The following is a 26,582-nucleotide window of genomic DNA, read 5'->3' on the forward strand; positions in this document are numbered from 1 at the left end:
ACCAAACAACCAGAGAGAAGAGGACGGAAAACGAAGAGAGACGATGTGAAGAGACGAGGCCGAGGTGGAGCGAAGAGACGGAGGAAGGAGCAGAAAGAACAGAGTCAGCAGTATGGATCCAGAGAAGACAGAAAGAAGACTTCATCAGCACCTCCATATCGCTGAGTCATCATCACTGCAGGAAGAAGAAGACGCCTTCTACCTTCATCATCTTCATCATCGCTGCCACGACACGGCGTCAGTTTGAAAATGAGAGGAAATGTCAACCATCGGGCTGAAGCAACAAGAAAAGACTGGAAACGACAGAATACAGCGACTGAAAATGACCAGAAACAGTGACCAAAAAGGACTGAAAACTGAATGAAAATGACTGAAAACAATCGATAACCGTGCTTGAAATGATTGAAAACAGCAACAAAAAATGACAGAAAACAGAGATTGGAAATGACAGAAAACAGTGACAGAAAATCATTAAAACAGATCGGAAAGGACTGAAAGACACGACTGAAAATGACCTAAAAAGACGACTCAAAACAACAGAAAACAGCAAAAAAAAGGTTGAATACAGCAACAGAAAATGACAGAAAACACAGACTGGAAGCAACAGAATACAGAGACTGATCATCACAACACCTCCACAAATTCAAAGTTTGACTGAAAGTGACCGAAAGATGACTGAAAACAACTGGAAGCGACCGGAAATGACAGAAAATTGAGTAAAACATCGGCTGAAAAAGACCAAAAACTGTGACCAAAAAAGACTAGAAGCAGTGACTGAAGGGGCTCGATAACAGTGACGAAAAAGGGCTGAAAAGTGACTGGAAAATGGTCTGAAAATGACAGATAACAGCAACAACAAAATGACACAAAACTGCGACCAAAAACAAATGAAAATCATACAAATCAGTGACTGAAAACTCCTTCCACCTTTCAAAATAAAAGCCTCCTTCCTGCGATGCTGCTCGGCTTCAGTCCAGCTTCAGTCTGCAGAACTCGTCTTTCTGTCCTCGTTTCCTGGTCGGGTTTTTAATTAAGCAGAAGCAGAGGGCTGAGAAAAGCTGCTGCTAATTACACAGCCGCTGCCTCCCCCTCTGTTTGCTTCCTTTTCTTTCCTCTGAGCTCGACTGGAGCGTCGCCAGCCGCCTGTAGAATCACTTACCGGCTGCACGACGGGGAAAAACACCGAAGAAAACAGAGAGGAGACAATGCAGATGCACAAACGTGAAACCGTCGGAGCATCAGCATCATCAGGCCGGTCGGATCCCTGATGAGACGCAGCAATAACGCAACATCTGGATTCACCCAAAAAATCACTTTATTCTAAATAAATGAATGAAATAAAAAGATTCTCATCTCCTCAGCACTTCTGGGAATCTAAGTTTGGACTTTCTAGCATAAAACTGACTTTATACCTCATAATTCTAACATTTTATCTCACATTTTTGGCTTCCTAGTGAACAAAAACAGTGAATAAAACAAGAAAACGGTTCCAAAGTTTGACTTTTTGTCTCACGGTTGCAGCCAATTTATTTTAATGTTGAGTTTTTATGTCATTTAAAGTCATATTTTTGATTTTCTGTCATGATTTTTGACTTTTGTCTGTTCCTAGTTCACATTTTTAACCCATCATCTTCTAATTTCTCCCAAGTTTTGGTTCCATTCTTCCAGCCCAAGACAGAAGCTATTTTTTAATGACAATTTTTGACTTTTATTGAACAACTTTGACCTACTTTTTCATAATATTGTAACTAGAGATTATCTTTTACCATGTTTATTTACAGTTTCATTATTCTGACTTTTTTAAATCTCAGAATTTTAAAATTTATTGACATTTATGACCGTTTAGTTTCACTCTGCTGTGTCTGGAGAGGCTGCAAACATGGAAACAGCAAAATATCACAACACAAAATGACAAAAATGAGACCCAAAACAACACAAAATGACAAAAATGAGACTCAAAACAATACAAAATGACAAAAACTAGACCCAAAAACAGCAAAAACAACACAAAATGACAAAAACGAGACCCAAAAACAGCAAAAACAACACAAAATGACAAAAACGAGGCCCAAAAACAGCAAAAACAACACAAAATGACAAAAATGAGACCCAAAAACAGCAAAAACAACACAAAATGACAAAAACGAGGCCCAAAAACAGCAAAAACAACACAAAATGACAAAAACGAGGCCCAAAAACAGCAAAAACAACACAAAATGACAAAAACGAGACCCAAAACAACACAAAATGACAAAAACTTCACGCAAGATAGAAATAGAGATAGAAAAACATCTACGGGATGTGGAGATAAAAGGACCACAAAGAGACACAAAACTACATGAATAAGATTTAAAACAACAAAAACAAGACACAAAATGACTCAAATGGACCAAAATACGCAACAAAATGACAAAAATGGGACAAAACAACACAAGCAAGACAGAAACTGAGAAAAACTAGACACAAAAAGACAAGAAGAAGACACAAAATATCTAAATATCTGACAAAAATGACACAATGGAGACACAAAATGACACAAAGGAGACACAAAATGAGGAAAAGGAGACACAAAAGAGCAGCAGGTTGTTGGAGATCCATTCAGCATGGAGAAACAGAGTAGAGAAGAAAAGACTGGAAACATGGAGACAGAAAAACATCTGCAGGATGAGGAGATAAGATGACCACAAAGAGACGGAAAATGACATCAGAAAGATTCAGAACAACAAAAACAAGACACAAAATGACTCAAATGGACCAAAATACACAACAAAATGACCAAAATGGGAAAAAACAACACAAGCAAGACAGAAACTGAGAAAAACTAGACACAAAAAGATACAACAGGTGTAAAAATCTGACAAAATGACGCAAAGGAGACACAAAATGACACAAACGAGACACAAAATGACACTAAGGAGACACAAAACAAGGAAAATGAGACACAAAATGAGGAAAATGAGACGCAAAATGAGGAAAGGAGACACAAAATGACACAAAATGAGGAAAATGAGACGCAAAATGAGGAAAGGAGACACAAAATGACACAAAATGAGGAAAATGAGACACAACATGACACAAAAACACAGACAGGAGTTAAAACAAATCTGCTTGGAGTTGAGATTTTTCTATTTTTCTTACTTTGTTTTCAGTTTGTGGACTCCAGACTCCATCTGAGCAGCAACAGGAAACAGGAAGAGGAAGATTCAGCTTCAAAATAAAACAGCTGTGTGTAAATATTTCAGAATAAGAGCTAAAATCAGGCTTCCTGTCTGCAGAGACTCACAGCTGTTGATCAGATCTGAACATCATGCAAATAAAACAGCTTTAATGGACAAGTCTGACAGAGTTTCATCACATGAGAAACACTCTGAATGGTCTTTTATATGGACTTTTTTTTTATTTCTAATGCAGATGCACCAACAAAACCACTGCAATCATTCTAGGATGAATAATTCTGGATAAACAGAGCAATTTGCTAAAAATTCTTGCTGTTTATTTGATGTTTTCTTGCAGCTCTGACACCTCTATTGTTTTTTTGACCCTCTATTTCAGAATTAAGACCTTTCTCTGTGACATTTTCAACCCTTTATCTCATCATTTTAATTTTGTTTTCATAATTCTGATGCAAATCCCTAAAAAAAAAATCACCTTTTGTCTCGTAATTCTAACATTTGTCCATGTTTTGACCCTTTATTTTTTTTTGTATTTTCCTCAAAGAACTCTGTAAACTAAGTCCAATTTTTCAGTTCCTCTCATAGTTTTATTTTGTGAAACTACTTTTGGTGATTTTTTATTATTATTTCTGACGCAGATGCACCAAATAATCACACTTCAACCATGCTGGAGTGATTTTCTTTCATTCTAAATTGTGTTTTTCCAGGAATTTGGAGGAAATTCTTGCAGCCCTGACACCTCTCTCCATTCATCAAACCGTGCATCTCCCCTTACTAACATTAATCCATATTTCTGACCCTCTATTTCAGAATTCTGACCTTTTTTGTCACCTTTTGTCTCATAATTTTACCATATAGCCCCATTTTGACCCTTTATTGTTGTGGTTTCCTTAAAGAACTGTGAAAATTGGGTTCAAATTTGAAGTTTCTGCTTTAATTTTATCTTGTGAAGCTGCTTTTTTAAATTTGTGTTTTGTATTTCTGATGCAGACGAACCAAACTAAACCACCACAATCATTCAAGGATGGAAAATTCTTTATTAACAGGGCGATTCGCTGACAATTCCTGGATTTTTTTTGATGCGTTTCCTCTAATTTAAGCTCTGAGGTTAAACAGCAGCAGAGGAAACATGAAGAGCAGCGATTCAGCAGCAGAAGTGTCCGGACAGCCGGAGTGGGCGGGGCCCCGGAGGCCCTGGGCTGCCATCAAACCTCCGTCACCATCTGGACGCCGTTTTAAAACCATCAGCTCCGGCTCCCCGTGTAAACAAGGCCACGACCCCCGACAAGCCTCCCGCTCTAAATGGGCTCTTTCTGGCGCGCGCCGGCCCCAAAATGGCCGACTTTCAGGGTGGGCACTGGAGCCAGAATGGCCGACGGTCTGTTTTCCAGCGGAGGACGTTCTGTTCTTCATTACTGCAGCAGGAAAGATGGAGAGTTGTCTTTCATCCAGAACATGTTCACGGCTTTGTGCTCCGACACTCACAGACTAATAAAGGACAACACACCGTTTACACATTTTATCCAAGAAAACAAAGAAAATCATGGATTCTTTAAACGCACAATAAAGTAAATGTGTGTTTTATGCAGCTAAAAGTCATAAAAACTAAACTAACATGATTTAATGGTGGAATTTCATCAGATTTATGTCTCAGATTTCCCCCTACAACAGTTCAAAATGCATAACCGTTCATCATGGTTGCAAAAGTTGGTCAAAGTCCTTCCTAACAAACACTAAAAAATACCCAAACAAACCAATAGTTCAGCTCAGAGCTCCAATGGTCACATGTTTGGCTAATATTCTTCAGTTTGCAGGTAAGAAAATGTGTTCTGGATCAAGAAAACAGAGCAAAGGACTGATTTTTTTTAAAATGAAAAACCATTTACACTGCAGCTAAAAGTCATGAAAACTAAACTAACCTGACTCTAAGGTGGAATCTGATCAGATTTTTATCCAAAAAGTGGCCAAATTCCCTCCAACCAGCAGTTACAAATGCATCACATTTATCGTAAATACATTCATCCAAAATATATTGGTCATTTATGGCTCATTTTCTTCAGTTTCTTCTTTAAAAAAAAGTGTCAGGGATCAAGAAAACAGACCAAACGAGTGATTTTCTAAATGCAAAAGCAACCAAAATGCAGATAACAGTCATGAAAACTAAACTAATATGACTTTAAGGTGGAATCTGATCAGATTTTTGTCCAAAAAGTTGTCAAATGACCTCTAACCACCCGCTGAAAGCACCTAAATAAACCAAAACATGTTGGCAGTTCTGTGCTCAGAGAATAAACAATCATAAAGGAACAGAAAAACCAGCAAATATCCAGAACTTAAACCAAATTCTGTAGATTTTTGGCATTTTTTCTTAAGACAAAGAGATTCTTTACACACATATTTTGTGCAGATGAGCTACAATCATCACTTTCTGTTGACTTTATCATGAACAGGATGAAGAAAGACGTTTAAATCACAGATATTTTAAAGTTTGAAACAAGAACATACGTCTAGACAGCGTTAGCACGAAGCTAACAGTCATGAAAACTGAACTAACTTGATTTAAAGCTGGAATTTAATCACATTTTATTGGAATATTGATGCAAAAGTTGGTGCACAATCAGCAGATATTTAATTTACAGTAATAAATGATCATTTAGACCAGCAGATGTTATGTTTTTTTTAGTCAAAACTCATTCATTTTTGACATTTTTACCTAAGATAATGTGGCAGAGCTCCAGTAGTGGCAGGGTGTTTGGATTCTCTTCAGTTTGCAGACGAAATAAACTGTGTTTTAATCAGAACAAATCAGATCAGTGGATTTTAATGCAGAATTCAGCAGATCTTTGTTTACATGCAGCCAGCAGTCATCACAATTCAACTAACTTATTTTAAGCTGGAATCTGATCAGATTTTTACCCAAAAAGTGGCTAAATTCCCTCCAGGCTAGTTCACGAACCACAGATTTTTAATTTGCACTCAGAAATGAGGAGAAAATGTGAAGATTTTAGCACCAGAGAGAGCTCGTTTTGGCATTTTTAGTTGAAACAAAGCCACTTGTTGCACATTTATGCCCAAAATATAGACACAGACAAGATTTAACAACCATGTCTGGGAGCTAAGTTGTGGATTTTAGCACCCAAAAGCAATAGGATATGTATTTACAAACAACTAACAGCAATAAAAATGAACCTAGCTTGATTTAAAGGTGGAAAATAATCAGATTTTGATGTTATTTGGAAGCAAAAGTAGTTCTAAAAGACGAGGAAACCCTGCAAATATTCATATTTTAGAGTCAGATCTGGTTCATTTTTGCCATTTTTACTGAAGAGAAATGAACTTTTTGCACATATTTTTCATGAAACAGGCACAAAGGATCAAATCAGACAAATATCTGATGAAGGTTTTGGACCAAAACATTGCAAATAAATGTATTTTTGAAAGTTAGACGACGTGCAAAGGTCTTTTTTGCCTTTACATCAGGAAAAGGAACTTTCTGCATACTTATTTTGTAGGTTAGACAGTTTTGCAGGAGTCTGTGTGACACTTTAGAGCATTTTTACTTCAGAAATAATCCGTTTTTTTTCATTTTGTCGTCTAACTGATCATTTAACCAGCTTCTGCTCACAAAACAGTCAAATAAGTTCAGCAACGAGCGTCGGTTTCTGCTAAATAAACCGCAGCAGCTCTTCCACCAACAGGTTTGGCCGTAATTGGTGTTCAGATTAACAGAAACAAACGCGCAGACAGGGATTATGAACGGCAGATTATCGAGAATTATGGAGCTCTTACACGCAGCAGATAAAGAGATGGAGTCTGACAGAGAAGCAGAGCAGGGAGTGTGTGTGTGTGTGTGTGTGACGCCCAGAAAGAGAAACAGTTGAAGATCTGATGCAAAGTTCACACACGTGCACGCCCCCACACGTGCACGCCCCCACACAGCAGCGGCGTCGCAGGCAGCCCAGCCCTAATGACATGGAAATGATATGGTAATGATATGCTAATCTGGCAACATTATTCTGCCCACCAGAGACCGCCAGGGAGAAGAACCTGCCACAAACCACGTGCGCACACGCACGCACACACACACACACACACACACACACACACACACACACACACACACACACACACACACACACACACACACACACACACACACACACACACACACACACACACACACGAGGAGGAATCTGACATGTTCAGGGAGTCAGAGCAGTGTGGGGGAAGGAGGCGATGTCAGATTGTTGATGGAAAGAATTCGTGTTTTTAAGATTTTTGGCTCTGAAAAAAAGCACAATTTTCAAAAATGTACAAGTAAAAACTACTAAAAGTTGCAGTAAGTAACATAAAATATCATGAAGTCACCTGCAAACTGCAGTGAGTAACTGTAAAAATGACTTTTGTCAGTTTATTGTGATTTTTATGGTTTTTATTTTTGCACTAAACTGGAATTTAATTTCCTGCAATGTGCATCGCTTTTCAAAACTTCTAAGCAAAAATTACAACTGATGAACCCAAAAATGCAGAAAGTTACATTACATTACATTAAATCACTGCAAAGTTGATTTATTGTTGGTTTATGATGATTTTTTAATGTATTGATCTGCACAAAAATACAACAAAGTGGAGCTGTTTTGCAGAGAAAACGTCCTCATAATTAGAAACTGTTGATGATGGAAAGAATCGTTGCACTAAACTACGATCTAAATTCCTGCAAAGTGCATCGTTTGTCAAAATTTATGAGCAAAAATCCACTCTGATGCTCCAAAAACCTCAAAAACATTCAGTAAATAACTTAAAATGTCACAAAATCCCCTAAACTGCAATGCAAACTACAATATTTTTAAGGTTTATAAGCAAAAATCTAATCTGTATTGTATTATTTTGCATGAAACTAACTTTGTGCAAAGTGCACCATTTATCAAAATGTATGAGCAAAATCAGACCTGATGCTTCAAAAAAGTCAAAAGTTACAGTAAAAGAACATAATATGTCATATAATCGCCTAAACTGACATTGAAACTACAGTACTGTAAAGATTTATGAGTAAAAATCAAATGTAAGCTCCAAAAAATAAAGAAAATTACAGTAAATAACAATAATTATTATGTAAATTACAGTAAGGTCGATTTATTGTCATTTTTGGGGTAGTTTGTGGTATTCAACTCTAAAAAATAAATAAAAGTCAGATCTGATGCTCAAAAAAATACAAAAATTTATTGTAAATGACATAAAATGTCATAAAGTCACCTATAATGCAATGGAAATTACCGTAACCGAGTGTAAAGTTGGTTTATTGCAGGTTTAATGTGAATTTTGTGATATTTAACTGTAAATAATTCAGTAAATGCTATCAGTGGAGCTGATCTTTGGAGGAAAACGTCCTCATAATAACAAGAAATTCTAACTCACTGGATTTATTTTAAGTCTGCCATGAAAACTGCTGATAAAGAGCAAAACCTGCAGCTGTAAATTCATGTTTTGCTCCAATTTCCAGGTTTAAAATGAGGATAAAAACACAAAAAACACACATTTATAGATTGTTATATGTAAACACATCGTATATGTGTGTAAATATGGATGAAAAAATAACCTAAAAGCGTCTAAATAAACAAAACCAGACTGTTAATAGAATATTTCCTGCACTACTGTCCACCCTGAATGCAACACTGCCACCACCTGGACAAACCTGCTCACTGCAGAGGAAACAGCGATGTTGATATAAGAAAAGAAACAAAAAGAGGAGGAATAAAAGGACAGAAGGAGTTCAGGTTCAGTCAGTTTGTGCACACATATTTATGTATAATTCAACAAAATGCCTAAAAATTAAAAATAAAAGCTTTGTACAATAATATTTGCTGTACGTGGACCTTTCAAAATAAAAGTTTGCATCTTTTTTTTGTTCAGGTGACTTGATTTTGGGTTTTTTTGTGAATTTCCTTCAGTTTTTTGAGCATTTTCACTACGTTATGTTTCTGTGGTGGTTGTATGAATTTGAAACGCACTAAATCATCTGTAAATTACGATAAAAACTGAACAAAACCACACATGATTTGATTTAAAAATGCAGAACAGATTTGTTTAAAAGTAATTTATGTAAAATGGGAAATGAAATACATGAACAGACTGTAATTAGATTATGTGTTATTTTCTTTTTGTTCTAAACCTGTTCTAGTGATTTTCTACAGAAATCTTTAAGGTCAGATAATGTTCTCTAAAGATGACATTAGGAGATTTTTAAGCCCTAAAATTTATTAAACTGAATATTATACTGAAAAAAACTACAAATTTTGTCGTAAATAGAAGGACTGGGACTCATTTAATTATTTATACTGCAGCTGGTTGCAGATTTAGAGCTGATCGTACAAACTGAACACAGTTTAGTCTCACTTCAGTGGATAAAAACTGCACATTTTGGTATAAATCACACAAACTGGATTTATTTACTGATTTATATTTCAGCTAGTTGCTGAATCAGAGCCAATAAGTCAAACTAAATGCAAAAAAAAGCCAAAGATAGACAGTTGAGTCCATCCTTAGGGATAAAAACTGCAAATGTTTGCATAAATGGAAGATGTTGGACTCATTTACTGATTTATTTTGCAGCTGGTTGCAGAATTAGAGGCGATAATTCAACCAAAATGCAGTTTAATCTCACTTTAGTGAATAAAAACTGCTTTTTGGTTATAAATAGAAGAATTTGGACTCATTTACTTATTTGTACATCAGAGAGTTTCAGAATTAGAGCTAATAATTCAAACTAAATATGGAGGAAAAACCAAGGAAAGACAGTTTAATCTCACTTTAGTGGATAAAAACTACAAATGCTGGTATAAATGGAGGAATTTGGAGTCATTTACTTATTTATACCTCAGTTAGTTGCAGAATTAAGGGTGATAATAAGAACAAAAAGTCAAGAAAAGACTTTCCCCAATAAAAAGTTTCCCTGTAGTGGATAAAAACTACAAATGCTGGTATAAATAGACTAATTTGGACTCATTTACTCATTTATACATCAGAGAGTTTCAGAATTAGAGCTAATAATTCAAACTAAATACAGTTTAGTCTCACTTTAGTGGATAAAAACTACAAATGCTGGTATAAATAGACTAATTTGGACTCATTTACTCATTTATACATCAGAGAGTTTCAGAATTAGAGCTAATAATTCAAACTAAATACAATTTAGTCTCACTTTAGTGGATAAAAACTACAAATGCTGGTATAAATAGACTAATTTGGACTCATTTACTCATTTATACATCAGAGAGTTTCAGAATTAGAGCTAATAATTCAAACTAAATACAATTTAGTTTCACTTTAATGGATAAAAACTACAATATTTATCACACAAATTGGACTCATTTTTTAATTTATACTTGCAGAATTAGAGGCAATAATACAAACTAAATATGGAGGAAAAACCAAGAAAAGACAGTTTAGTCTCACTTTAGTGGATAAAAACTACAAATGCTGGTATAAATGGAGGAATTTGGAGTCATTTACTAATTTATACCTCAGCTAGTTGCAGAATTAGAGGCGAAAATACAAACTGAATAAAGAGAAAAGACAGTTTAGTTCCACTTCAGTGGATAAAAATTACATATTTGGTTTAAATCTCAGAATTTGGACTCTTCACTCATTTATATTTCAGTTAGTTGCAGAATTAAAGGTGATAATATAAACAAAGAAGTCAAGAAAAGACATTAGTTTCACTTTAGTGGATAAAAACTACAAATGCTGGTATAAACGGAGGAATTTGGAGTCATTCACTTATTTATACCTCAACTAGTTGCAGAATTAGAGGCAATAATACAAACTGAATAAAGAGAAAAGACAGTTTAGTTTCACTTCAGTGGATAAAAACTACAAATGCTGGTATAAATAGACTAATTTGGACTCATTTACTTATTTTTACATTTTATAAATGTGTCTTTGTAAGCAGGAGGTTTTCTTTTAGTTCCCAGAAAGTTCCTCTTAAAGGAAGATTAACTAAAAACGTTCTAAAGATGTTTGGTGAGAACACTGTTGGACTGTTCTAACGGTCTCAAGAACGTTCTTAAATAAAAGCAGCATGGCTCAGAAACGGTGAACAGAGGAGATCCATTCAGCACGGAGAAACATCTTTCTACAGATGATGAGCAGAGCAGAGAGGAAACATGGAGACAGAAAAACATCTCGAGTATGAGGAGACAAAACGACCTCAAAGAGACACAGAACAACAAAAACGAGGAAGACGAAGAATGAGTAAGAAAAGACAAAACGACCAGAAAACAAAACACAGGATTAAAACAGAAACTAAACCCTGAACAAATGTTTAGAGGCTGTGAAAGTCTAAACAGTTTGGGAAATAGCTGGACATGCTGGTTTCAGGTTATTTAAATTTTTGTCTTTTTATATGATTTCTACAGTATTTCTGAGCTCTCTGTCCTCCTTCATGGTTGTTCTGTTTCCACAGAGCTGCAGGACTTCAGACTGCAGTGAAAAATGATTAAAAATGCAGAAAAATGTGGAATATGTTGATTCAAATTAATTGTAAGGTCTTCATATTACCATGTGAAATGTTATAATGTGTTGTGAATTGATGCTATATAAATAAAACTGAAGAGAAATTACCAAAGAACCTTTATGCTTTTTAGCTTTCTAACTGTGTCTGCTGCAGTGAAAAATGAACAAACTGTGAAGAAAAATGAGAGAAAAACATCCAGAAGCTGCTTCAGGTTCAGAGGATTCCTCCACAGATGCTCTGTTTTAATGCTGCCAAGTGATCTCTGCCTAAAACAAATGGAAATAAAAGAGCTTTTTATGATTTCTAGCATTCTGTGGGTGTGCTGCAGAGAAAAATGAGCCCATAAAAAGAAAAAACTAAACAAAAAGCACTAAGAAACTGCTGGAATTTAGAGGATTACGTCACAAACACACTGTTATTGTGATCTACAGGGGGATAAAAGTGAAAATATAACCCGTATTTGATGTAAATTAACAATAATAATCAGACATATCGACTCTGAACGACTCCTAATAGAAAAACAGCTTTTTTTTTAAAAAGAAATTGGACTTTTTCCCCATAATTTCTAGCATTTAATTGTCTCTATTGCAGTGAAAAATGAGCAAACAATGATGATAGGTTCAAGAAAAACACCCAGAAACTGATTTCCGTCTAATAATCTGACAAACACACTGCATGGCTCCCAAATAAAGCGGTTTGGAAACAGATGCGCCTCGTTTTTCTAAAATAAATGCAAGTAAAAAGCTTTTTCTAGGTTTTTAGCATTCTGTGGGTATCTTGCAGTGAAAAATGAGTCCATAACAATGAAAAATGAAACAAAAAACACCAAAAAACTGCTGGAACTTAGAGGATTAAACCACAAACAGCGTTATTATGATCTACATCTAATAATCAGACAAGTATGCACTGCATGGTGAACTACTGTAACTTGTTTTCTACAATAAACTGAAATAAAAGAGCTTTTTCTTGGTTTTTAGCATCCTGTGGGTATCTTGCAGTGAAAAATGAGTCCGTAATTAGAAAAAATGAAACAAAAAAACACCAAAAAAATGCTGGAATTTAGACGATTATATCACAAACACGCTGTTATTGTGATCTACAGGTTGCTACAAGTCAAAATATAAGCTGTATTTGATGTAAATTAATAATAATAATCAGACAAATACACACTAACTGAAATAAATTAGCAAAGAACTTTGGCTTTTTGATGATTTCTTTCATTCTAACTGTGTCTACTGTAGTGAAAGTTGAGCAAACCGTGAGGAAAAAAGAGACAAAAACACCAGGAAGCTGCAGCTTGGAGCTCAGAGGGTTAAAATATGAGCCTTTAAACGGTCTGAGAACCTGTAGGAAACTTTGAGGGAATGTTTCCTGCAGGATAAAATCTTCCCTACATCTTTGTTAACTGAGCAGACTCCATGTGGCAGATGTGGAAGGAGGATGTTTTAAAATGACTGTCCTTCCTCCTCTTCATCCTCCTCCTCCTCTTCGTCACTGTTTCCTCTGCTCCCCTCTAAGTGGCCGTGATTGACAGTCCGGCTATATCCATGCAATATCACCCAGCGCACGTTCCTATTCCCTCCCGGAGCCTCCATCCGCCGCTCAAATTAACCTTCCGTGCCGACGGGAGGGGGCCCCGCGTGGGCCAATCAGCAGGTGATTAGGCCGGGGGTGGGAGGGGTGAGGGGTCACCGCCATGGGGCCATCGCAAGTCTGATTGGTTTCAATCAGCGGCCGGCCGCAAGGACAGCTGGGAGCTGAGCGGCGGCGGGCGCTAATCAACGCGTCCCACAGTGAGGCATGAACGGCCTGCAAACACACACACACACACACACACACACACACACACACACACACACACACACACACACACACACACACACACACACACACACACACACACACACCAGGACACAGGAAGCACAAATGAACAGTCGACACCACAACAGACAAACAGAAAAACCTGTTTAATGGAAAAGCAGAGACAACACAAGCAGGCCGCTAATCTGAGTCGCTAATTCAGTCGTTAATTTGACTGCCAGCCCGTGAGTTTAGTAAAAGGACTGACACTGGTTAGTCCAGCAAATAAACGCCGTTATGGCAGCAAAAAAACGCCATCAAGGAAGCAAAAAAACCACCATCATGGCACCAAAACGTCATCATAATGGCAACAAAAAAGGCATCACGGTGACTAAAAAACACCATCATGGAGCCAAAGAGCTGCTGCCATCATGGCAACAAAAAAACACCATCAGCGCACCAAGAAAAAGGCGTCATGCAACAAAAAAACACCATTATGGCCACAAAAAACACCGTCAGGGCAACAAAATCATCATCATGACATCAAAAAAACACCATAACCAACGTCATACTTTAACTAATGCCACTTTAGTAACAGCACTAAAACAGGAAAGTAAAAATACTCTATGAAATGAAAAATTCCTGCATGAAAAATTCTACTTTAGTAAAAGTACTAATACAGGAATGTAAAAATCCTCCATTACAAGTAAATGGTGGTGGTTTGTCGGCAGACTAACCGCCGTCACGGCCCTCATGTGATGTCTTTAAACGTGGAACGATCACGATTCACTGCGGCGTCTGATACGGAGTTACTTCCTGCTCAGATCAACCAATCAGAGGTCACAAAGGCCTCACTGTGGTCGAGGCGACAGAAATGTGCTCCGGTTCTGAAGGAATGTCTGCAGAGCTGCTGCAGTGGATGTAGGAGCTTCTCAGGAGACAAATCAGAAGATTTCTGAAACCGTTTGTATTGAAACTGTTCAAAACTATGATCGATCCTTCACAGCTGGTTATGGAGGAAATAAACAAAAATGACATTTCGTGCTCAGGCTGTGACACCTGAAGTGGATAAATGTGGATAAGATTGGATAAAAGCATTTTATTTTGTGGTGATTTTGATTGTTTTGCATCTTTTTGTGTTCAGTTTCTCATCACTGAACCACACTTTTTCTTATAAATTCTTTTAAACAATTTTCAGCACCTACCTCATCCTGCAGCTTTGAGAAAACCCAAATGAATCATACATCAAACCATGCGGCCCGATCAGGAATGCTGTGCTGTCACTTTTGGTCGCGATTTGTTGTACAGTTTTTGCAAAATTCGAAAAAAGCTGCATTAAAAATCCCCATTTAAATGAATAGAAAATCGGCTGAACAACTGTGAAAAACCAGCCGTGTTTGGAACCACGTATCTCTGGTTTATTTTACACTACAAACGTTATTTGAAGTTTAAACAGCTCACAAGGGTTTAAATGTTATTCATCTACATTCATGTTTTGATAGCTTTAATGGTTTTTATACAGTCGCAGTTTAAGTTTGATGAATTTTATTGAAAATCCCAAATTTTTCTGAACTCTAAACTTTGACCTGAAGGTTTTTTTTGAAAAAAGCTCCATTAACCTCGTCTTCTTCTCACAGTTTCTCCTCTACATGAACAATTTATACATAGAAAAGTAGATAATTTTGTCCTCTTCCAGTGTGAGTCTCATGGCTGTACGGTTTATAGTTTTTTCATAAATCAGTTCAAAGCTCAGAGTGTTGACCAAAACTCTCACTGACTACCATTAAATCGCAGCTCTAAAACCAGAAACGGTGAGTCTCTTTAACCTTCCACCAAATCTGTAGAAAATATAGAACGGACCCGGAAATACATCAGAACGTTCTCAACGAAATTCTTCTTCACACACTGAAAGAATTCTTTTAATACGACTTATAGTTTTTGAGCTGTGATTGTTTGTTCGAGGGTCTAATCCTTTAGTCTGTCTGCTCTGCTCTCCTCAGCAACCGGTGACTCACAGCTGATTGGCTGATTGATGCTCTTTCAAAGTAAAAGCTCAGATGTTAAAATTAAATGATCGGGTTTTTTTTTTTTAAATCCTGAATGAACAATCCTACTTAAGTAAAAGTACAAATACAGGAAAGCAAAAATACTCCATTACAGCTAAAAGTCTTGAAATTAAAAATAAAACCCACTGAAGTAAAAAAATACTCCATTACAAGTAAAAACCGTGCAGGGAAAAATAAAATCCTATGTAAGTAGAAGTACTAATAATAGAACTACTTTCTGCTTGTAAGCACACAAATCAAACGGGTTCAGAAACCCAAAACAAAGCAGAAATATATTTTATTTATTTATTCGTCACTCATTAAAACACCAAACCCTTTATTTCTTTTGTACTCTGAGTACTGGACGCGGTGGCCAGTACTACAAGTTCGACTGCATTTCTCTTTTAGCACCTTTTCAGCAGCAAAGCTCTTTTATTGACTGGTGGAGTGACAGGAAGTGTCCACCTGACCTACAGTGTAAAAGATAAAGAAGTTAAAAAAAAATCTATAAAAAAACAGGAAAAATCTGGCAGCAGTATTTAAAAAATAGTGGAATAGATTAATGATGAAAAACTGTAGAAATACAGTATAAACAGAAATGATCATTTCTAAAAAAAATTTTTACTCTGATGATTTTTTTATTTTGAACAGTTAACATGTAAGTTCATACTTTTTGGCAACTTTATTAGATATTATTTGTAATTTAAGACAAGAGAAACTGTAAAATACTACTTAAAATACTTCCTATTTCTCATTCATTTATTATAAATTATTTTTTTTAAACTTTTGACTCTGGTATGTTTTTACAGTTACTAGGTAAATTCCTATGTTTTGTCATTTTAATAGACATTATCTTTTAACTGTAAAATAACAGTTCAAAACCATTTACTATTTTGATTTCTTCATTTTTCAATATCTGTAAAATAACAAAAAAAAATCTGTGGAACCATTACAGCAAATTAACTGTAAGTTAATTGAATTCTTATAAATAAAGTAGTCCCAATAGAGCCTGCAGAGTGAATCAGTCTGGAGTTCAGGCTGTGGACTTTAGTTCACCTGGACAGGTGAGCTATGGCACAGATTCTCAGGTGAATCATTAATAACATCTCGGTCATTTCAGGTTAAGGTCTGAACTTTCACTTTCATTATGACAAATCATTTCTTGGAATGTTTTACTTTACTGTGTAAGTACTTGAGATTTTTCATACAGGAATGTTTAATCTAAAGGAGTATTTTTATTTTGCCGTATTGGTACTTTTACTAAATGTGATTTTCCAAGCAGGATTTTTACTTGTCCGTCTACTTAAATATGATTTTTCATGATCATATTAAAGATTTTTACTTCTAACAGAGTAAACTACCAATACAGGAGAGTAAAAATACTTAATTACAGGTAAAGATTCTGCATGAAAATTAAAAGTATCTTTACAGGAAAAAAATTCCATTACAAGTAAAAATCTAAGAAAAAAAATCCACTAAAGTAAAAATACTTCTTTTCAAGGAAAGTAATGTATGAAAATTCATATTGAAGTGAAAGAACTGACACAGCAAAGTAAAAATATTCCATTACAAGTAAAGATTGTGCATGAAAACTCCTTGAAGAATCCTTACTTAAGTAAAAAACAAACAAACAAAAAAAACTCCTTTATAAAAGCAAAGATTCTGTATGAAAACTGAAAGTATTACAGGAAAGTAAAAATACTCCATTACAAGTAAATGGAAAGAAAGAAAAATAAACTAGCATTAAAAATAGAAATACTTCATTACAAGTAAAGTAATGCATGAAAAATCCCAGTTAAGTACTAACCCAGGAGAGTAAAAATACTCTATTACATGTAAAAATTCTGCATTAAAAAATTCAACTGAGGAAAAAGTATCATTACAGGAAAGTAAAAAGTGCTCCATTACAAGTAGAAGCCCTGCATCTTCTTCCTACTAAAGTAAAAGTACAGCAAAGTTATTAAGAAATAATCCAAAAGTTATTAAGAAATACTCCTAAAGTTTCCTGGCCTGGTCTGACCCCCTCCGGAACACCTCCTCAGTAATTCAACAGAGGAGGGAGGGGTCTGACGGGACAGCCTGCTGGAGCTTCTGCGCATGAGCGGAACCCTTGGCGCCTGTCGGGCAAAAGGTAGAGTTTCGTTTCTCTGTTTTTATTTATTTCTGTTGAATTATTATATTAGAGAAAGTTTACTGCAAGCAAAGAGTCGGAAGCTCAGACCTGCCCTGAAGGTTGAGCGTTGAAGGAGATGGCGGCGTCATCGGCTGGGATTGGAAGGAGTAAAAGTAATCGGCAGAGTGTGGGGAATCCCAGTCGAAGTGAAGACAGTTTCTTGGCGGTTGAGCACAACTGTTCCGTGAATGGATCAGAAGTGGGCAGTTGGGCAGATATGGACGAGGAGGGAGGGGGAGACTATGATTTTGAAAGGGGTAGTATTGGAAGGAATAAAAGGAAGAAGAACGGCAATGATGACAGTTGTAACAGCGAGGAGGAAGGAGATGAGCATACTGGAAAGGAAACACCGGAGAACTGGTTTGTTATCATAAGGTTCAATGAGAAGTCTCAGGAAAGCATGAAGAAGCTTAACCCTTTTGTACTGACAACAATTCTGGCAAATAAAATAGGAGATATACAGTTTGCAAAGGTCTTGAGTGATGGCAATTTATTGGTGAAGTGTACTAATAATGAGCAAGTTGATAAGGCACTTAAACTGAAAGAGTTGGGGAAAAACAAGGTGGTGAGCACAGGGAGGGTGGGAGCAGGAAAGGGTAGTGGTGGTGGTAAAGGAGTAATCACAGGGATATCACACACTAAGTATGGAGGAGCTTAAGAAGAATATTAAAGGGGGGAAAATAATGAGTGTGCAAAGAATGAAAACTACAAAAGGAGGAGTGAGAGTGGATAGCGAGACAGTATTGATTGAGTTTGAAGGAGAAAGTGTACCTAAAAAAGTTTTTCTAGGTTTTATGAGCTACCCAGTGAGAACGTATGTTCCAAAACCTTTGAGATGCTTTAATTGTCAAAGATTTGGACACATAGCCAAAAACTGCAAGGGCAAGAGGAGGTGTGCTCGGTGTGGGGAAGATCATGAGTATGGAGAGTGTGGGACAGGGGTGCAGCCAAAATGCTGTAATTGTGGAGGTGCACATAACGTGGCATATGGAGGATGTGAGGCTATGAAATGGGAAAATAATATTCAAAGAGTGAGAGTGGAGAAGAAGATTTCGTATGCTGAAGCTGTGAAAGTGGCTAGGGGGCAGAGTAGCCAAACTATCGCTCAAGGAGATTTAGGGAGTCACGTAGGGCGGCAAAGAATGAGTGACAGAATGTATGTGGACAAAAGAGACCTGGTAACATTTATTGCAGGGGTGGTCAACAGCACAGCAGAGGTAAAGTCAAAAAGTGAAAAAAATTCAACTGATTGTTAAAGCGGCAGTGCATCACTTGGGCTTAGTGGGACTGACATGGGAAGAAGTGAGGGACAATCTCACTAATCAGTCAAGTCAGGAAACACCATGGGTTGGCTAATTCTAGTTATGGTATTAATCCTTCAATGGAATGCTAGGAGTTTGCTGGCTAATGGTCAAGAATTCAAACATTTCATTAAAGAGATGAATAGAAAACCAGATGTAATGTGTGTGCAGGAAACATGGTTAAAACCAAATTTGCATTTCGTGGTATATGGGTATACAGTAATAAGAAGTGACAGAAGTCAAGGGGGAGGTGGGGGTTGTGCAACATTTATTAAGCAAGAAATTCCTTATAGGTTGCTGGAAAAGGGAGTGGATCAGGAGTTTGTTGTGATGGAAATATGGGAAAGGGGGGAGAAAGTAGTCATAATTAATTACTACAACCCATGTAAGAGGCTTAGTTTGGAAAAGCTATTAGGGATTAAAGGGCAAGACAGTAACAAGGTCATATGGTGTGCAGACTTCAATGCTCACAATACATTGTGGGGAGGGGCGCAGACAGATGTGAATGGTCAGGTAATTGAAGATTTGATGGATGAAAGGGATTTGGTGTGTGTAAATGATGGAAGAGGGACAAGAGTAAACATAACAGCAGGTACCGAGTCAGCATTGGATATAACATTAGTATCTAACACAATGGCAGGGGTCAGTAACTGGGGGATGTGGACAGCTTCAACAATAGGAAGTGATCATTACCCAATCCTGTGCTCCGTAGGGGAGAGATTAGAAGTGAGAGCAAAGGTGGGAATCAGAAAGTGGGTGTTTCAAAAAGCAGACTGGGACCGGTTTCAAAGGCTATGTGAGGAATCAATGAGCAAGACAGAAATATTTGGAGACATTGATGAAATAAATAAACGGGTGACATCAGCGATTGTAAGGGCAGCAGAGGGCGCTATACCCAAAAGTAAGGGCAAAAGGAGTAGGAAGTTGGTACCATGGTGGACAGAAGAGTGTCATCTGGCTGTAAGAAACAGGAATAAAGCATTCAGACAAGTTAAAAGGACTCATAACTTGCAGGACTTAGTTCGGTACGAAAAGGCTCAGGCAGTGGTGAGAAAAACAATACGGCAAGCTAAGAGGGCATCATGGAGAAACTTTTGCGATAGAATAGGGAGAACAACACCAGTGGGGGAAGTGTGGGGAATGATTAAGAAGATGGGAGGTGAAAGAAGGGAATGGGATTATCCTGTCATAACATCTGGAGAGGAGTCAGCAGTATCCAACAGAGAAAAGGCAGAAGTCATGGCTAAGGCATTTGTAAAGGTACATAGCTCAGATAATTTGTCAGAGGAGGGGAGACAGGGGAGGGAGAGAACTATGGCTCAGTATCCAGGGTTATTAAACAAGAGGGCAAGGACAGATGATGTGATCGATGAGCCATTTACATTGGCTGAAATGGTGAGGGCCATCAGAAGGTCACGACCAACTTCTCCAGGGAAGGATCAGGTGTGTTACAGCATGTTAAAACATTTGGGGCAAGGAGGGTTAGTGAAGTTGCTGCAGCTGTATAACAGAGTGTGGGAGGAGGGGAGGTTACCAGAAGCCTGGAAAGAAGCAGTAGTGGTTCCAATAAGAAAACCTGGCAAGGATCCATCCAAACCTACTAGTTACAGACCAATATCACTGACATCAACTGTCTGCAAGGTAATGGAAAGGATGATAACGGAAAGGTTGTCATATCAACTTGAAAAGAGGGAACATTTGGCAGGGTGTCAGAGTGGTTTCAGGAAAGGCAGGAGCACTATGGACGCAGTGGTTAGATTAGAGTCGGAAATAAGGATGGCCCAGGTAAATAAAGAATCGGTAATAGCAGTGTTTTTTGACATTGAGAAAGCTTATGACATGATGTGGAAGGAGGGGTTGCTGATAAAGATACACAACATGGGGATTGGTGGGAGAGTTTTCAATTGGGTGAAGGATTTTCTGTTTGGACGAAAAATACAGGTACGCATAGGGTCAGATCTGTCAAACCAGTACGCAGTGGGAAACGGTACACCACAAGGGAGTGTGATAAGTCCACTGCTCTTTATTATCATGATAAATTATGTATTTTTAAAAATTCCAGTGGATATAGGGAGATCGCTCTTTGCGGATGATGGGGCATTATGGAAAAGAGGAAAGAACATGGAGCACGCAATAAAGAAAGTCCAAGGTGCAATTGACAAAGTGGTAGAGTGGGGGAATGAATGGGGGTGCAGGTTCTCAGTAGAGAAAACACAGACACTATTTTTCACTAGGAAAAGGATTGAGGAAGGGATGAAGTTGAGGATGTATGGGCACATGTTAGAAAGGGTTAAATCATTTAAATTTCTGGGTGTTTTGTTTGATGCACGGCTGACATGGGCAGAGCACATCAGGAGAATTGAAGGAAAGTGTAAGCAAGTAATTAATGTAATGAGGTGTTTGACTGGTAGAGAATGGGGAGCAAGTTGCTCAGCATTGAAGCGGTTATATGTAGCGCTGATAAGACCAGTGATTGATTATGGCAGTGTGGCATATGGTTCTGCATCCAAGTCCTTATTATGTAAACTGGATGTGATTCAAGCACAGGCTCTGAGGGTTTGTAGTGGGGCAGTCAAAACATCACCAGTTCCTGCTCTACAGGTGGAAGTGGGAGAGATGCCTTTGGAAATTAGGAGAAGGCAGATAATAGCTAACTACTGGGCTAACTTGCAAGGACACAATCAGTCTCATCTGACAAAGGGAGTTTTGCAGGGGTTCTGGGAGGGTGAAAAGAGCCGGAGGCAAAACTTTGCAAAAGAAGCAAATAACATTGCAAAAGAATTTGGAATACTTAACCTCAAAGTTAGTCCTACGGTAGTCTATCCAGGTGTGGCCCCATGGATGCTAGTGTGGCCTGAGGTTGATTGGGGTTTATTAGAGGCTAAGAGGAGGGGGAAAGGCATGGTTGATTTGGTTGGTGAGTTTAAGTGTCACATATTAACAAAGTACAGCAATTTTACTTGCATATACACAGATGGGGCAAAACAACCTGAGACAGGGGTGACAGGATTCGGGGTAACAGTCCCGGAAAGAGGAATTGGGATCAACAGAAGAACATCTAATAATCTTTCAGTATACACAGTGGAAATGGTGGCGGTTTTGGTTGCACTACAGTGGGTGGAGAAGACTGGTCTAGGAAAGGCATTAGTGTGTTCAGACTCATCATCAGTGCTAGCAAGCCTCAGGTCTTTTCATTCAAACAGCCGTCAGGACATCCTATATTCAGCTCTTGAGTCACTAACAAGAATTGTTCACCAGGGGGGTCAGGTAAAGTTTCTGTGGGTACCAGCACATGTAGGGGTGAGAGGTACAAAAGAGCGTCAGAGGTGGGAGGGTGAGTAGTGGATACAGGAGGGAGGAGAGTGTGATGACCAGGTTAAGGTTGGGGCATAGTGCACTAAATAAAACACTGAAACTGATTGGGAAGCACCAGACTGGTTTATGTGAGGGTTGTCAGGAGGAGGAAGAGTCGGTGGAACATGTAGTTCTGAGGTGTAGAAGATATGAGGTGCAGAGAGGGGAGCTGATGGATAGGATAAAGGAGTTAGGGGTGCAGGAATTTACACTGAAAGAGTTGCTAAGTATGGAAGAGAGGGCACAGGTTAGGGCACTGATGGATTTTTTAAAGGGGACCGGGGTTTATAATAGAATATGATGGTTAGGTAGGGATAATGATAGGAATAAGGGGTGGTAGTTGGCTTTGGTGTGGAGAGTGCAAGTTAGAGGTTTTTTTTTGTTTGTTTGTTTGTTTATTTGTTTGTTTGGGTTTTTGTTTGGTCTTTGTAGTGTGTGTTTGTAGATTTGATAGTTTGAACTAGGTCGGGTAAAGTCTGTAAGTCTACTGTCTGGTCCACACTCCGGAACAGAAGGTGGCGGTAATGCACCAAGAAGCTGGATGCCAACCGCCGTAAAACAAGAAGAAGAAGAGAAGAAGCAAAGAGTCACTAAAACACGGAGACGGAACCGAAAACTCACCGCAGAGCTCCGGGGGCGGAATGGAAACCGGGTTTATGGTGTTTTTAAGGAAGTAACTCCAGTTTTATTAGCGGCTGTTCACTGAAGTTTGGAAGTTTGAGGAGGTAAGCTAACTTCTGCTGACCTCACTTACATTAAAACACTCTGTAGTGTCGCTTTTAGCCCGGTTTGTGTGTTTAAAATTACTAAAAAGGTGTGTCAGAGCAGCGGTGTGTTCTGTCAGATTCAAACAGCTGCTACAGGAGCCCGCAGGTGACACTATTTCTGTGTGTCGTTTTTAAAACAATATTTGCTCATTTAACGCTAAAAGTGGTGTGTTTGTGTTTATTACCGGCGTCTCGTGACTCCGAGGGCATCTGTCTGGGAAGAGGTGGGGCGCGCGCGGCTCCGGTCTGTGCGCGTGACGAACCATTTTTTCCCGGTACATCCGAAGCACGTTACACCGTGAAAACACCGAAGTACTGGATCAGTCTGAGGACAAAACTACAGGAGGAGAAGTATTCTGATAGAGTACTGGAGAAAAAAAATACTCTATTACAAGTAAAAGTACTGTTTGAAAAATCAATATTAGTTAAAGTACTGAAACAGGTAAGTAAATATACTCTATTCCAAGTAAAAGTCCTGCATGAAAAGTTGTACTTCACTAAAAGTACCAATACAGGATGGTAGAAGTACTACATTATAAGTAAAAGTCATGCTTGAAAACTTCTATTGAAGTATAAATACTGCATGATAAGTAAAAGTCCTGTAAGCTATTTGAGTAAAAGTGCCAATACATGAAAGTCAAAATAAGACCACGATGGACAAAGAGTTCTCTGTGTAGAGCCCGAAGGATTTCTGACTAATCAATTAGTGGACTGATTGAGTAATCTGATTATTGATGATTAAATATTTGCTGTTTACAGCTTCTCAGATGTGATGTAATATTTGAGACAGAACCTGTAACTGTAGAAATGTGCCCACAGTGAGGAAAAATGAGCCTAGAGTGAAGAAAAATTAGCCTAAAGTGAGGGAAAATTAGCCTTTAGTAAGGTAAACTGAGCTTAAAGTGGGGAAAAATTAGCCTAAAGTGGACCGATTGAATAATTTGATTATTGATTATTAAATATTTGCTGTTTACAGCTTCTCAGATGTGATGTAATATTTGAGACAGTACCTCCTGTAACTGTAGAAATGAGGTACAGTGAAGAAAAATGAGCCCACAGTGAGGAAAAATTAGCATAAAGTGGACTGATTGAACAATTTGTTAATCGATTATTAAATATTTGCTGTTAACATCTCAAATTTGACATAACATTTGAGACGGTACCTCCTGTAACTGCAGAAATGAGCCACAGTGAAGAAAAATGAGCCCACAGTGAGGAAAAATGAGCCCACAGTGAGGAAAAATGAGCCTAAAGTGGACTGATTGAACAATTTGATAATCGATTATTAAATATTTGCTGTTTACAACGTCTCAAATGTTATGTCACATTTGAGACGGTACCTCCTGTAACTGCAGAAATGAGCCACAGTGAAGAAAAATGAGCCCATAGTGAAGAAAAGTCATGGTTTTGTGGAGCTCTGATGTTTATCTCGTAATCGCTGTGTCTCCTGGAGGTGTTTTACTGAAGGTTTATTCTAGTAAATGTTCCTCTGCAGACGTTTTCCTGGTTCCCCTGCAGAATGTCGTGGTTTTGGGATCGGCTGGCCAACAATGAAGCCGACTCTTCCAGGTTCTTTGACAACAGCACCTGCTACAACCCGTCTCAGAACACCGTCCTCTCCGGACTCGAGTTTGGAGGAGTTCCCATGGTCCTGCTGCTCAACTTCATCGTCTTCCTGGTACCTTTGTTCTAGTTCTGATCACCTCAATGTCTGCTTTGGTGACGTAAAAGTCCCAAATAATGCAAAATTAAACCCTAAATTTCCTTTTTCTGGCCTTCCACAGGTGCTGGTGATCATCTTCTCCATCATCAGGAAGACGTTCTGGGACTACGGACGTTTAGCTCTGGTCGCCGACAATGAAGGGTCAGTCAGAAGATCATTTTTTCAAGACTTTAATAGTAAAGTTGATGCAGGTTTTGACGCAGAACTTTTTCAGATTCAACGAGTCGACGCACCGGCGATATGGACGCATGTCGTCGGTTCTGTCCAACGCAGACGACCACGAATACGAAGGGGTACGTAGAAGAAAATCTCTGAAAGCAAAAATTAAAACACTATGAGCACTGTTTTCTGCTTGGTGCATCCACATCGAGGTTTAATAGAAGCTGCTCTGCTGATTCCAATCTGCTAATCCAATTTACTCATTCAGTGTGTTCAAAACAACCCAAATTAACCAAATTACTGCAAATGTTCCAGGACAGGAACCAGCGAAATTATGAGCAAAACATCGAGACTGGATAAAATTAGCAAAATCTAAATTTAAAACAAAATATAATAGAATGAAAACTGGAGAGCAACTTGTTAAAAAAATATAAAAATCTATATAAATATTAAAGATGACCATCTTCTCTTGCATTTAGATATCAAAAGCTTAAGTACAAAAAATGAGCTACCTAGTGTGAGTTTTGGCATTTTTACAATTTCAATACATCATATTTCTTCTTTGTCTTCTAGAAGATGCTGCACTGTTTTTATGATAAACCAGTGGTCTAATGATTATTTCCAAAGTTGTACATGAAGCAAAAAAGATTCATTTGGTTCCTTTTAGAGCCGGACTGATGCTGGATTTTTGGGACTCAAGTTGATTTTAGGAAGTAAAAAAATTCTGATATCTACCGATATTTTATACGTCAGAGTCGGGGGGGAAATTGTTTATATTCAATGTCATTTATTTATGCAGTACGAAAATATATAGATGAACATAAAAAGAAAAATATGGCATAAAAATACAAAGATAGGTAGAAAAAAAATAGAACCTTAAAATGAGAAAATAAAAATGTAAGTATGCAGTGTAATGAATAGTAATGGAGTAAATATATACATGTTAGAGTGAAAAGAAATGTGCTACTTCCACTTATTGATTATTATTTATTAATTGACCAGCTGTCTGTTAAGGAAATTAATATTTGCACCTCTATTCTGGACATATATTCAGTAACTTTGCAGCAAAGTATCTGACAAACTAGTTAACAACTTGCCATAAAGACACTCCTCGACTCCGCACCAATGTCTGCTCTGCTACATGCGCTGCAGACAGTACTGAGAGGATTGTAAACGCTGGAGCCGCTCTGCTGGACAAACTATGTAATGACACCATTTCTAGCTTACCTTGAGCATCTTTTTTGCATAAATCCAGTTTAAAAAAATCTGTTATCTGTAAATATTTTATATTTATACACGTTAGAATTACCTTCAAGTTTTCAGCAATTACTAAGTGATAAGTAGGCCAACTGTCTGTTAAGGAAATTACTTAATATTTTCATCTCTAATCAGTACGATTTCTGTGTAAAGTAGCCCATGTGTCAAATTTAGATTATTCACTCCTACTCTAAAATATTTCACAAACTAGTTAGTAACTTGCCATAAAGACACGGCTCTACTCCGCACCAGTGTCTGCTCTGCTACATGCGCTGCAGACAGTACAGTACTGAGAGGATTGTAAACACTGGAGCCGAC

The 26,582-nt window shown here is 37.8% G+C and overlaps 1 protein-coding gene and 1 long non-coding RNA gene across 8 annotated transcripts in view; one reads left to right on the plus strand and one right to left on the minus strand.

Annotated features, from left to right (window-relative positions):
• Positions 1-4,190: 4,190 nt before the first annotated feature.
• The window catches only part of LOC127530285 (uncharacterized), a 239,525-nt gene continuing 217,133 nt past the window's right edge, over positions 4,191-26,582 (minus strand). Inside the window, exon 2 of the long non-coding RNA XR_007936777.1 lies at positions 4,191-4,588. This is a non-coding gene — a long non-coding RNA (uncharacterized LOC127530285). The remainder of the gene's footprint in view (positions 4,589-26,582) is intronic.
• The window catches only part of tmem63a (transmembrane protein 63A), a 28,703-nt gene continuing 21,358 nt past the window's right edge, over positions 19,238-26,582 (plus strand). For 4 of the 7 annotated variants that reach the window (XR_007936764.1, XR_007936766.1, XR_007936763.1 and 1 more), the window contains exons 1-3: positions 23,679-24,803; positions 24,910-24,989; positions 25,063-25,141. Coding sequence is in view for 3 of the 7 variants with exons in the window: in XM_051936655.1 (XP_051792615.1) it covers positions 24,645-24,803; positions 24,910-24,989; positions 25,063-25,141 (318 nt within the window). In the remaining 4 variants the exon portion in view is untranslated. Of the gene's footprint in view, positions 23,084-23,678; positions 24,804-24,909; positions 24,990-25,062; positions 25,142-26,582 lie in introns of those variants that run through there. The other 3 variants (XM_051936655.1, XM_051936656.1, XM_051936657.1) reach the window with 3 other exon arrangements.

The sequence above is a fragment of the Acanthochromis polyacanthus genome, chromosome 16 (assembly GCF_021347895.1).
Source record: "Acanthochromis polyacanthus isolate Apoly-LR-REF ecotype Palm Island chromosome 16, KAUST_Apoly_ChrSc, whole genome shotgun sequence".
Classification (NCBI taxonomy): Eukaryota; Metazoa; Chordata; class Actinopteri; family Pomacentridae; genus Acanthochromis; species Acanthochromis polyacanthus.